This window comes from Mobula birostris, chromosome 4, assembly GCF_030028105.1.
Source record: "Mobula birostris isolate sMobBir1 chromosome 4, sMobBir1.hap1, whole genome shotgun sequence".
In the NCBI taxonomy this organism is placed as follows: domain Eukaryota; kingdom Metazoa; phylum Chordata; class Chondrichthyes; order Myliobatiformes; family Myliobatidae; genus Mobula; species Mobula birostris.
Window position 1 is genome coordinate 197,001,685 of NC_092373.1, and position 12,826 is coordinate 197,014,510.

At 44.2% G+C, this 12,826-nt stretch overlaps 1 protein-coding gene across 1 annotated transcript in view; it reads left to right on the forward strand.

The window, feature by feature from the left end:
* LOC140196859 (dedicator of cytokinesis protein 2-like) overlaps window positions 1-12,826 on the forward strand; it is a 1,243,024-nt gene that overhangs the window by 285,483 nt on the left and 944,715 nt on the right. The window contains exons 14-15 of the mRNA XM_072256747.1: window positions 691-815; window positions 7,718-7,816. Coding sequence (XP_072112848.1) covers window positions 691-815; window positions 7,718-7,816 — 224 coding nt within the window. The remainder of the gene's footprint in view (window positions 1-690; window positions 816-7,717; window positions 7,817-12,826) is intronic.

Consider the following 12,826-nt stretch of genomic DNA (forward strand, 5'->3'; position numbering starts at 1 on the left):
TGAGTTATTAGGGAAAGGTCAGGCAGGCTCGGACTTTTTCTCTTGGAGCTTGATGAAAACAATCATTCACCTGAATCATCACCTCTGTGTCTCTCTCTATAGACAGTGCCTGACCTACTAAGCATTTACAGGACTTTTTTCTATACATGTAAAAATAAATTCAATAGCCATAATCACTGCTTCCAACCCTAGTGTCAAATGCAGTTCATGCTACAACAGAGCTAGCGAACCATTTTGGATATTGCAAGATTACGTAGAGCGTGCCGGTTATGGGATGTTCTGAGTAACAATTACGAAATGATGGAGAACTCATCAGTTCAGGCAGTATCTATGGAAATAAATGAAGAGTTGATGTTTCAGGCCAAGACCCTTCATCAGGACTCATGAGTGGTCTAGGCTTGAAACATTGACTCTTTATTCCTCTCCGTAGATGCTGCCTGACTTACTGAGTTCCTCCAGCACTTTGTGTGTATTACTCTGGATTTTCAGCATCTGCAGAATCTCTTCTGCTTACATACAGGGCTTCTTTTTACTCTTAAAATAACTTACGTTTCCCTCAACAGAGATTATTCAACTCTCCTCTGAACTGGAGGATTTCTGGTTGAAAAACTCTGATGAATAGGGTTCCTTTCTCACAAAGAGTGAAACATTGAAACTCAGCACTGAATTGTTTTCTTTTCCATAACCCAGGTGATGTCCGAAACGATATTTATGTCACCTTGGTTCAAGGAGAGTTTGATAAACAGAACAAGACCACCCAGAAGAATGTTGAGGTCACGATGTGTGTCTGTGATGAAACTGGAGAAGTAATCCCGGTAAGTAGCATTGGCTCCACACAAGGCCTGGGTAGGGACAATGCGATAAAAGAGAAAATCCAGCTGTCATCCCCTGACACGCAATGGTATCAGGATCCTTGAAACCTCTCCTATCAATATCCTAAGATTACCATTGACAAGAACTGGATTATCCTCCTTCCTTTCTTCCTTCCTTCCTTCCATCCTTCCTTCCTTCCGTCCTTTCTTTCTTCCTTTCTTTCTTCCTTTCTTCCTTCCTTTCTTCCTTCCTTCCTTCCTTCCTTCCGTCCTTTCTTTCTTCTTTTATTTCTTCCTTTCTTCCTTCCTTCCTTCCGTCCTTTCTTTCTTCTTTTCTTTCTTCCTTTCTTCCTTCCTTTCTTCCTTTCTTCCTTCCTTCCTTCCTTCCTTCCTTCCTTCCTTCCTTCCTTTCTTCCTTCCTTTCTTCCTTCTTTTCTTTCTTCCTTTCTTCCTTCCTTTCTTCCTTTCTTCCTTCCTTCCTTCCTTCCTTCCTATCTATGTAATCATAGATTCATAGAGAATTACAGCACAGAAACAGGCCCTTCAGCCCATCTAGGCCATGCTAAAAGCCTTCAAGCTGCTTGCTGTCATTGACCTGCGCCGGGCCCATAACCTTCCATACACCTATCATCCATGTACCTATCCAAACTTTGCTTAAATGTTGGAATCGTGCTTGCATGTACCACTTGTGCTGGCAGCTCACTCCACATTCTGATGACTCTCTGAGTGAAGAAGTTTCCCCTCATGTTCGCCTTAAGCTTTTCACCTTTCACCCTTTACCCATGACTTTTGGTTGTACTCCCACCCAGCCTCCGTGGAAAAAGCCTGTGCTTGCATTTACTCTATCTATACCTCTTGCAAATTTTGTATACTTCTATCAAATCTCCAATCTATCACTCTGTCTATCCATTCATTTATTCATTCATTCATCCATCTATCTACTTATTTAGAGTTGCAGCAAGGAACAGGCCCTTCTGGCCCAACAAGCCACACCACCCAGCAACCCACCTATTGAGCACCAGCTTATTCACAGGACAATTTACAAAGACCAGTCATCTAGCTAGTATGTCTGTGGACCACGGCACAGCAGACCATGGATTCAGAATTGGCTTGCCTGCAGAAGGCAGAGGGTGGTGGTGGAGGGAGTACATTCAGATTGGAGGATTGTGACTAGTGGTGTCCCACAAGGATCTGTTCTGGGACCTCTACTTTTCGTGATTTTTATTAACGACCTAGATGTGGGGGTAGAAGGGTGGGTTGGCAAGTTTGCAGACGACACAAAGGTTGGTGGTGTTGTAGATAGTGTAGAGGATTGTCAAAAATTGCAGAGAGACATTGATAGGATGCAGAAGTGGGCTGAGAAGTGGCAGATGGAGTTCAACCCGGAGAAGTGTGAGGCGGTACACTTTGGAAGGACAAACTCCAAGGCAGAGTACAAAGTAAATGGCAGGATACTTGGTAGTGTGGAGGAGCAGAGGGATCTCAGGGTACATGTCCACAGATCCCTGAAAGTTTCCTCACAGGTAGATAGGGTAGTTAAGAAAGCTTATGGGGTGTTGGCTTTCATAAGTTGAGGGATAGAGTTTAAGAGTCGCGATGTAATGATGCAGCTCAATAAAACTCTGGTTAGACCACACTTGGAGTACTGTGTCCAGTTCTGGTCACCTCACTATAGGAAGGATGTTGAAGCATTGGAAAGGGTACAGAGGAGATTTACCAGGATGCTGCCTGGTTTAGAAAGTATGCATTATGATCAGAGATTAAGGGAGCTAGGGCTTTACTCTTTGGAGAGAAGGAGGATGAGAGGAGACATGATAGAGGTGTACAAGATAATAAGAGGAATAGATAGAGTGGATAGCCAGCGCCTCTTCCCCAGGGCACCACTGCTCAATACAAGAGGGCATGGCTTTAAGGTAAGGGGTGGGAAGTTCAAGGGGGATATTAGAGGAAGGTTTTTTACTCAGAGAGTGGTTGGTACGTGGAATGCACTGCCTGAGTCAGTGGTGGAGGCAGATACACTAGTGAAGTTTAAGAGACTACTAGACAGGTGTATGGAGGAATCTAAGGTGGGGGCTTATATGGGAGGCAGGGTTTGAGGGTCGGCAGAACATTGTGGGCCAAAGGGCCTGTACTGTGCTGTACTATTCTATGTTCTATGTTCTAAATCCGAGCACCCGGGGGGAAACCCACACAGTTTATGGGAAGAATCCTTACAGATGGTGCCGGAATTGAACTCTGAACTCTGGAGCACCCTGAGCTCTAATAGCATCCTGCTAACCGCTACGTTATGTGGTGCTCTTATATTGTGGCTGCAAGTGTAGGGCAGGGGCTGGGAATCTTGCGTTGAGTAACTCCTTCCTATCTCTCTAATTTCTGTCCACCATCTACAAGGCTCATATCAGGTCTGTGGTGGAACAATCTGCACTTACTCAATATTTATAACACAAAAGAAGCTCAAAACCAAACGGGACACAGCAGCCCACTTGATAGGCACCCCATCCACAGCCATTCACTCACTCCACCACCAGTCTACGGTAGCAGCAGATTGTACTGTCTACATGATGCACTGCAGCAATCGACCGAGACGACTCAGACAACACCTTCCAGGCCCACCACTTCTACCAGCTGGAAGATAAGGGTAGCAAAAACATGGGGGACATCACCATCTGGAAGTTGTCCTCCAAACCACACCCCTTCCTGCCTTGGAAGTAAATCCCTCTTCCTTTACAGTTGCTGGGTTGGAATCCTGGTATTGTCCTCCTAAAACATTATGCTGCATCTCCTTGGCTTATCTGAATCTACCGTAATTTTATAAACTTCTGTTAAGTTGTAGCCTTCAATATTCCAGAGAAAATAATCCAAATTTGTCCAACCTTTTCTTATCGCTAATGCATTCCAATTCCTGGTGAATCAGGAAGAAGGTACAGGAGCCTCAGGACCCACACCACCAGGTTATCCCCTCAACCATTGTGCTCTTCAACCTGAAGGGATAACTTCCCTCATCTCATCACTGAACTATTCCCACAATTCATGGACTCACTTTGAAGGACTCTTCGTCTCATGTTCTCAATGTTTATTGCTTATTTATTTATCATTATTATTATTATTACTATTTCTTTTTTTGTATTTGCACAGTTTGTTGCCTTTTGCACACTGGTTGTTTGTCTGTCCTGTTGGGTCCATCGTGTTGTTGTCCATCCTATTGATTCTATTATAGTTCTTGTATTTACTGAGCATGCCTGCAAGAAACCAGATCTCAGGGTTGTGGATGATGACATACTGTATGTATGTAATTGCATAACAAGTTCACTTTGTTCTTTGCTTCTCCTCTGTAGCTGCTCCAAAGCCCCTTCATCCGTCCTATAGTATTGTGAGCAGAAATACATGCAATACTCTCAATGTGGCCTCAATCGCGTGGTAGTCATGAGTCATAACCCCCAACTTTTCCACTAAATGCCCTGACCAATGAGTGCCAGCAGGCCGCATGCCTTCTTTATCATCCTGTCCACTGACAGTGCTACTTTCAGGGATCTTTCACTTTCACCCCAAGATCCCTCTCTACCAACTGGAGTTGGTTCATTATCGTCACATGTACTGAGATACAGTCTTGTGTACTGTTCATACAAATAGGATCATTGCATAAAGAATTAGAGTAAAACAATAACAATGCAGAATAAAGTGCAAAAACTGCTGGGAAAGTGCAGTGTAGGTAAACGATAAGGTGCAACATGATGATGATGTAGATTGTGAGGACAAGAGTCCATCTTATTAGACTATGGAACTATTTAATTGATTGATAAACCAACAGCCAATTACCAATTACATTGCTGTGTGAGTGGAGTCCAAGGGTGACATATTGTCTTCCGGGTTGTGTACATCAGTCTGATGCTTGTTAATGAGCTTGCAGCCAGAGATCTGCGTCATTGATCAACAGACCAAAGTTTGACTATCAGATAGCATCTAGGAGGGATTCTTTTGCCTCCCACTGCGTCCTTTTTCCACCTTCTTCCTTTCCTTCGTTTCTTGTCCTCATGAAGCCTCTTGGCCCAAAGTGTTAACTGTTTACTCCTCTCCTTAGATGCTTGCCAACCTGCTGGGTTCCTCCAAAATTCTGCGTGTCTTGGTCAAGATTTCCAGCACCTGCAGAATCACTCGTGTCTATGTTGGGGATTTTTTTTTCTCTATTTGCTGATGGAATGTGGACAATCACCAGCAATGTCAGCTTTTATTGCCTATCTCTTATTGCCCCTAAATTGAGGAGGCAGATAAATGTAGAAGTAGCTTTGATGGACTGGATGGCCCAGTTCTGCTCCGATGTCATGATTTCGGATAAAGCATAGGACTATCTTGATAATGCTGGTGTGGAGACTGCATTTGCTGGAGTCAGAAGCAGCAGATAGTGCGCTGCAGAAACTCAATGAGTCAGACAGCATCTGTGAAGGGACATGGGCCATTGAAGTTTCAGATCAAATTCGTTCACCTGGAAGTTCACTCTACTGAACTGCAGTTCAATATTCCACACTTGGAGCATTGTGTTCGGTTCTGGGTGCCTCATTATGGGAAGGATGTGGAAGCTTTATGGAGGGTGCAAAAGAGACTTATAAGGATACTAGGGGTGTTGTGGATAGTGTGGAGGGCTGTCAGAGGTTACAGCGGGACATTGATAGGATGCAAAACTGGGCTGAGAAGTGGCAGATGGAGTTCAACCCAGATAAGTGTGAAGTGGTTCATTTTGGTAGGTCAAATATGATGGCAGAATATAGTATTAATGGTATGACTCTTGGCAATGTGGAGAATCAGAGGGATCTTGGGGTCCGAGTCCATAGGACACTCAAAGCAGCTGCGCAGGTTGACTCTGTGGTTAAGAAGGCATACGGTGTATTGGCCTTCATCAATCGTGGGATTGAATTTAGGAGCCGAGAGGTAATGTTGCAGCTATATAGGACCCTGGTCAGACCCCACTTGGAGTACTGTGCTCAGTTCTGGTCACCTCACTACAGGAAGGATGTGGAAGCCATTGAAAGGGTGCAGAGGAGATTTATAAGGATGTTGCCTGGATTGGGGAGCATGCCTTATGAAAACAGGTTGAGTGAACTCGGCCTTTTCTCCTTGGAGTGACGGAGGATGAGAGGTGACCTGATAGAGGTGTGTAAGATGACGAGAGGCATTGATCGTATGGATAGTCAGAGGCTTTTTCCCAGGGCTGAAATGGCTGCCACAAGAGGGCACAGGTTTAAGGTGCTTGGGAATAGGTACAGAGGAGATGTTAGGGGTAAGTTTTTTATGCAGAGAGTGGTGAGTGCGTGGAATGGGCTGCCGGCAACGGTGGTGGAGGCAGATACGATAGGGTCTTTTAAGAGACTTTTAGATAGGTACATGGAGCTTAGAAAAATAAAGGGCTATGGGTAACCCTAGTAATTTCTAAGGTAGGGAAATGTTCGACACAACTTTGTGGGCTGAAGAGCCTGTATTGTGCTATAAATTTTCTATGTTTCTATTAGAGAGCATGTCTTATGAGGTTCGGTTGAGTAAGTTAGGTCTTTTCTCTTCGGCGTGACTTGATGGAGATGTACAAAGTGATGATGCATGGATAGAATAGATAGCCAGAGACTATTTCTCAGGGTGAAGCTGGTTAATACGAGGGGGCACAATTTTGAGTTGTTTGGAAGAAAACATGGGGAGTTTTCAGAAGTAAGTTTTTACACATAAAGTGGTGGGTGGTTGGAACACCCTGCCAGGGGTGGTGATAGAGGCAGATACATTAGGGGCATTTAAGAAACTCTTAGATAAGCACATGGATGATAAAAAAACGGAGGGCTGTGTAGAAGGAAAGGACTAGACTGATCTAAGAGAAGGTTAAATAATTGGCATAGCGTCATGGGCCGAATGACCTTGTTGGATTAGACTGTATTTTTGTTATTTTCTTTGCAATTTAACAATTTATGCCTGCTAATAGTATTTTACTCTCTATACTGTAATTATTTACATAAATGTAACTGTTTGGTATGTTTCCTAGTGGTCACAGTATGTCTATACAATTGTTCAGTGTTTTCCCTAGTGGCTCACATGACCGTCTCCATCCAGTGCAGTTTCTTGCAAGTTCTGAAAAAGTTCTCTGGTATCACATTATTTGAATAGGGGCTATCTGATTGATTCATTCTTATCTACATATTTAAATTGAATGTTGCTCATCTGTCATATAAAGAGAGCTGAACACGTTGGCCCGCCACCTTTATTTCTTCTTTCCTTTCCCCTACTAGTCCTCTGTCTCTGTCTGTTTCCAATTCTCCTTGTTCTATTAGCACGTAATGAAATGATCGTGAAGCAACAAGTTTTGTCGCTCTTTATTGACTTCCGAAAGGACCTTGGATCAAAAACATCAGAATTCAATAGCCTATACTGTATTGTGCTGCAATGTTTTATAAAACTCCCCACCCCTGCCCATGTTCCATCTACCCTCCTACCTGTGCTCTGAACCCTCTGACTGAAGGGTTCAAAGCAGAGTCACAGAGATGCAGTTAACATTGGTGAAGAACTTTATCACATTGCCTGAACATGGGAGAAAGCTGGTTCATTTCCTCAGTGTTGTTGATCTCCTTTTTCCTGCGAAAGGAAAAAGGGTATTACCTGCTCTAAAGGGATGTTATCTCTCAGAGCATTTAGTCCGTATTAATATATAACCTGTCGTCTCTCTGTAACTAATGTAATTTTTACAGCTTCACAAGAACATGACACTCTGCTTTTCAAAAAGGTAATCAGTTTTACATCCTACTCTGATCCGTGCACTGGCATGAGATGGAACTTTTATCTGAAAACAAGGGCCAAGCACAATTAATCATTTTCTGAAAGCGGGGTTTTCTGTAAATTGCTGCTCTAACTATTTTACTGTGTCTTCTGGTGTTTAGAATGCAATATGCCAGGGGGCTGGAGACAAGCCTGTCACTCACTACGAGTCCGTGGTGTACTACCAGATGAAGCAACAGCGCTGGATGGAGACAGTCAAGGTCAGTGTGAGGTTCATGTTAACTCTGTCCATTGTTCCATGCCTTATGACAATAGGTTAAACGGGCTAGGGCGTTTCTCTTTGGAGCAAAGGAAAATGAGAAGTGACTTGATAGAAGTGTACAAGATGGTAAAAGGCATAGAACAAGTTTATAACCAGAGACTTTTCCCAGGGCAGGATAGCTAACTCCAGGGGGCATAATTTTAAGGTGAGTGGAGTAAAGTATAGGGGGGCTATCAAAGGGAAGTTAATTGCATAGAGAGTGAGGGGTGCCTGTCAGGGACAGTGGTAGAGGCAGTTACATTACGGGTATTTAAAAAGCTCTTAGTCAGTCACATAGATGATAGAAAATGGAGGGTTTCATAGGAGGGAAAGATTAGATTGATCTAAGAATAAGCTGAATGGTCAACACAAAATTGTAGGCCCCAGGGCCTGTACTGTTCTGTTTTATGCTCTGTGAATGGTGGACTAAACTGGAAAGGGCGAGTGGGCTTTCTTCTGCCCTGAATTTCACATGTTCTAAAGCAAGAGTCTGCCAGCTGAGGGTCATTGTGTGGCAGTAATTCACAGCCTATCGGAAAACACTCGAGTTTACTGAGAGGAGAAATGAGTGTCTGTCTGTCACCTGCAGCACACTGTGTACTGAACACCGCTAAGCTCACATGCTGGTTCCATTGCACTCGTTTATTACTGAAGTTGATTTTCTTCAGAGACCTTGATTTATTCTTGTTTCTTTCCTTTAACAACCCCAAACCTTCATGGGACACGGGCTCAGTGAGCAAGTGTCCAAAGAATCAGATTGGTATTGGTTTATTAGTGTCACATGTATCAAGATGCAGTGAAAAGTTTGTCTTTCATTCTGTTCTTATCGATCGAATTATCGCACAGTGCATTGGGTTAGAATAAGGTAAAACAATAACAATGCAGAATAAAAAGTAAAAGCTGCCAAGAAAAAAGCAATTCATGTACATAATAAAGTTCAAGGTCATAATGAGACAGATTGTGATGGCAAGAGTACAAGAGATCCATTGAAGTGTCTGATGGGATAGAAGCTGCCCTTGAGCCTTGTGGTATGTGCTTTCAGGCTTTTTTATCTTCTGCCCAATGGGAAGGAGAAGAACATGGGGCAGAAGCATGAGAAATTGGATATCAGGTCTCTCCAGCCTGCCTCACCATTCAATATGACCATAGCCAATCTGTTCCAAGCCTCTACTCCCCTTCTTATGCCAGAGTCCTCAAGTACTCAATCTATCAAAAATATATCCACCTCCACTTTACATGCTTCTAATTATTCAGCTTTTGCATCTCTCTAGCAATTACAGAAATTCATCAGCCTCTGTGGGAAGAAATTTTGAAATACTGTACCTTGGTTTGAAATGCCTGCTCCTTGAAAACATCCCCTCATTTGAGAATCTCTCACAGAAGGAAACGTCTCAACATCTCCCACATTATGCCCCATTAGTATCTTTGAGGATGAAAGGTCTTAGCCCAAAACATTAACTGTTTATTCCCCTCCATAGATGCTATCTCATTTGTTGAGTTCCTCTCACATATTGTGTGCATTACTCAAGTTTTCCAGCAATTGCAGGAACTTTTGAGTCTAAGGATCTTGTATGATTTGATCTAAGGTCATTCTTTGTTCTTCCAAACCTCAAAGACTATAGACCCAAATCTGTCTAGCCTCTCTTGATCAAACAACCCTCTCATCTCAGGCACTAGTCGGTGAATCTCCTTTGGACTGCCTCCAGTGCTGTGATATCCTTTCGTCGGCACTGAGACCAGAACTGTGCGCGGTACTCCATGGGTTGCCTCACCAACGCACTGTACTCTCCTTGGAGTGTTGTAACCCCACTGAGAATTTGATTGAATGTTGCTTAGGCACAGACCCTCTGATGAGAGAGAGGGGCTGGAATCAGGATCTTGCAACCATCCTGAGATGCTGACTTGACCACTTCTGGCTCTCCCATTGGTCCGTGTGTTTGCTCCCTGCAAGACAAACTGGATTGCCTTCATCTGCGGCTGGCGCAGCATGAGATGAGGAACTGTTGCATACTTGTTATCACAGAAACATGGCTCCAGGCCAACATCCCATGCACCATCAATCTTCAGACCATGACACTTGGGGACTTGTGCTAATATTATCTTGTGACTGTATGTGCTATCGTAACTATGTGCTGTGTGTGACTGTATATACTGTGTTTTGTACCTTGTCCCTAATGGAATGATGCTTAGTCATATGCATGTCTATGGTTGAATGACATTTAAACTTAAACTTTATCATTGGGAAAATTCTGGAACAGCGGTTGAGGTCCAACTGATAAGTAGCGTAGCATCACCAGCCTTCTGCTCTTCTCCTCACTTAATCTCTCCCAATTCAAATCTGTGATTTTCAGATGAACTGTCTGGAATGGCAAATGGCCACTTCCCTCCGTCGATGCTGCCTGACCCACTGAGTTCCTCCAGTGCATTGTGTGTTTCTCGAGATTCTGCAATAATCTATCACAGAGTTATCTAGTTCTGTCAAAGTCAAAGGACAATTTATTATCAAGGTACATGAATGGGAGGGGGGAGTAAAAAGGATGTCTAGGGAGGGTGGGATCTTTGATTATGCAGGCTGCTCTCCCAAGGCAGTGAGAAGTGTAGCCAGAGTCCATGGAGGGAAGAGTCTGGTTTCTGTGATGTTCTAAGCTGTGTCGACAGCTCTTTGCAGTTTATTGAAGATGCTCTGCTAAGCTGTGGTGTATCTGGATAGGCTGCTTTCTATGGTGCATCAATGAGGATTGGCGATGGTCAAAAGAAACCTAGCCTATTTCTTTAGCTCCCTAAGGCTAGTTTCAGTTCAATATTCAGATTCTAAACTATATGATCATGCAACACTCTCTCCACAGAGTCTAACGGATTATTTTTATTTGGGTTCTTGTTTCATCAGTTCAATGCCAAATGCTATGTGCATTCAGATACAGATCTGACTTCCTTATTGTATTATTTTTGTGAACTCTAGTCTTAGCTGCTGGTATACTCCGAGATTTGAACTCACTATCTTTGTCTTTAGTAATTCCCATCTTCATATCTTTCTCTCGGGACTTTCTCTACGCTGTGTTTCCATTCATTCATTCATTATGAGCTGTATCATATGACGTGGGTGATTATGATCTTTCCCTGACCATGATTGTTCTCGGCAAATTTTCCTACAGAACTGGCTTGTCATTACCTTCTTCTGGGCAGTGTCTTTACAAGACAGGTGAACCCAGCCATTTTCAATGCTCTTCAGAGATTGTATGCCTGGTGTCAGTGGTCACATAGCCAGGACTTGTGATGTGCACCAGCTGTTCATATGACCATCCACCACCTGCTCCTGTGGCATCAGTGACCCTGATCTGGGGGGGGAGGGGGGTCGTGTGCCATACAGGTGCTACATCTTGCCCAAGGGTGACCTGCAGGCTAGTGGAGGGAAGGAGTGCCTTATACCTCCTTTGGTAGAGATGTATCTTCACCAAAGATACAATATTGTATACTATTTTGTGTATGGGGTGTCAGGGAGGGGTAGCACCTCTGTTGGGGGATCATGTTGTGTCCTTTTCAGGGCGGTTAGCCTACCTTTGGTCCCCACCTGGCACTCAGCTCTCACCTGTGGCTCCCTGTAGCTGTTTGTATGCGACAGTGGCCACACCCCAGCTAACGGCTTCGACAAGTCGGCTAAACCAGGTGAGGGTAGCTGACGGGTCTCAAACTCTTGGTGAGATAGGGAGTTGTCTATCCCAGCATTTGAAGACGGACTCTGGCGGATTGAGCGGACGAGACCAGTGGAAGGTCCAACGGTCAAGAAGGCGGTCTCTGCAAGCGTCGTGGAGAAGACGTCCTGGTCATCCACTGTGCCCAGTCGCATCTCCAGCCGTCTCGACTCTTGTCTTGCCACTGGATCCAGATGGGAATTGGGAAGAGAGAGTGAGGCTGACACTGCACAACTCTCCCTCACTTAAATCCAAATCACGAGCTAGTCTCAACACCATCATAATGGTGTCGAGGCCTTCATCGACATTGACGATGGACGAACACCAGATTTTGTCAATATCCCTTCAGACCATCAGACATAGGAGTATTATTAGACCATTCGTCCCGCTGAATCTGCTCTGACATTCAATCTTGACTGATTTATTTTTCCCTCGCAGCCCCATTCTTAAGAAATGCACGCAAGGTACTGGTGAGGCCACATCTAAAGAGGGAAATAAACAGGCTGCGGCCCTTCATCAGGACTGAGTCCTCCAAGATGCTAGGGGCATAACATGGTAGATGTTGAGCTTTTTTTTGGTGGGAGATTCCCAAGGGGACAATTTCAAGGAGTGAGACTTTTTGAACCAAGTTACGTAGAAATTTCTTCTTGCAAATGACGGTGAATCTCTGTTATTCTCTACGCTAGAGAGGTGCAGAGGTTGACTCATTCCTTCGACTGTTATATGCCATGTTGTATGACATGGATGATTGTGGTCTATCCATGACCAGGATTGCTGCTGACAATTTTTTTTGCCTTCCTCTGGGCAGTGTCTTTACAATACAGGTGAACTCAACCATTATCTGTACTCTTCAGAGATTGTCTGATTGTCACATAACCAGGACTTGTGACATGCACCAGCTGCCCCTACGACCATCCACCACCTGCTCCCAAGGCTTCACGTGGTCCTGATTGGGGGGGCTAAGCAGGTGCTACACTTTGCCCAAGAGTGACCCGCAGACTACCTCCTTTGGTAGAGATGTATCTCCATCCTGCCACCATTGACTCATTAGAAGTATTTAAAGTGGAGGCAGGTATATTTTAGGTCTTGGCCCGAAACGTCGACTGTACCTCTTCCTAGAGATGCTGCCTGGCCTGCTGTGTTCACCAGCAACTTTGATGTGTGTTGCTTGAATTTCCAGCATCTGCAGAATTCCTCGTGTTTGCAGGTATATTTTTGACAGATTGGGGGTTTGGGGGCTCTGGCATAATGAGGTGAACTGGGGAAGATCACCCAAGATC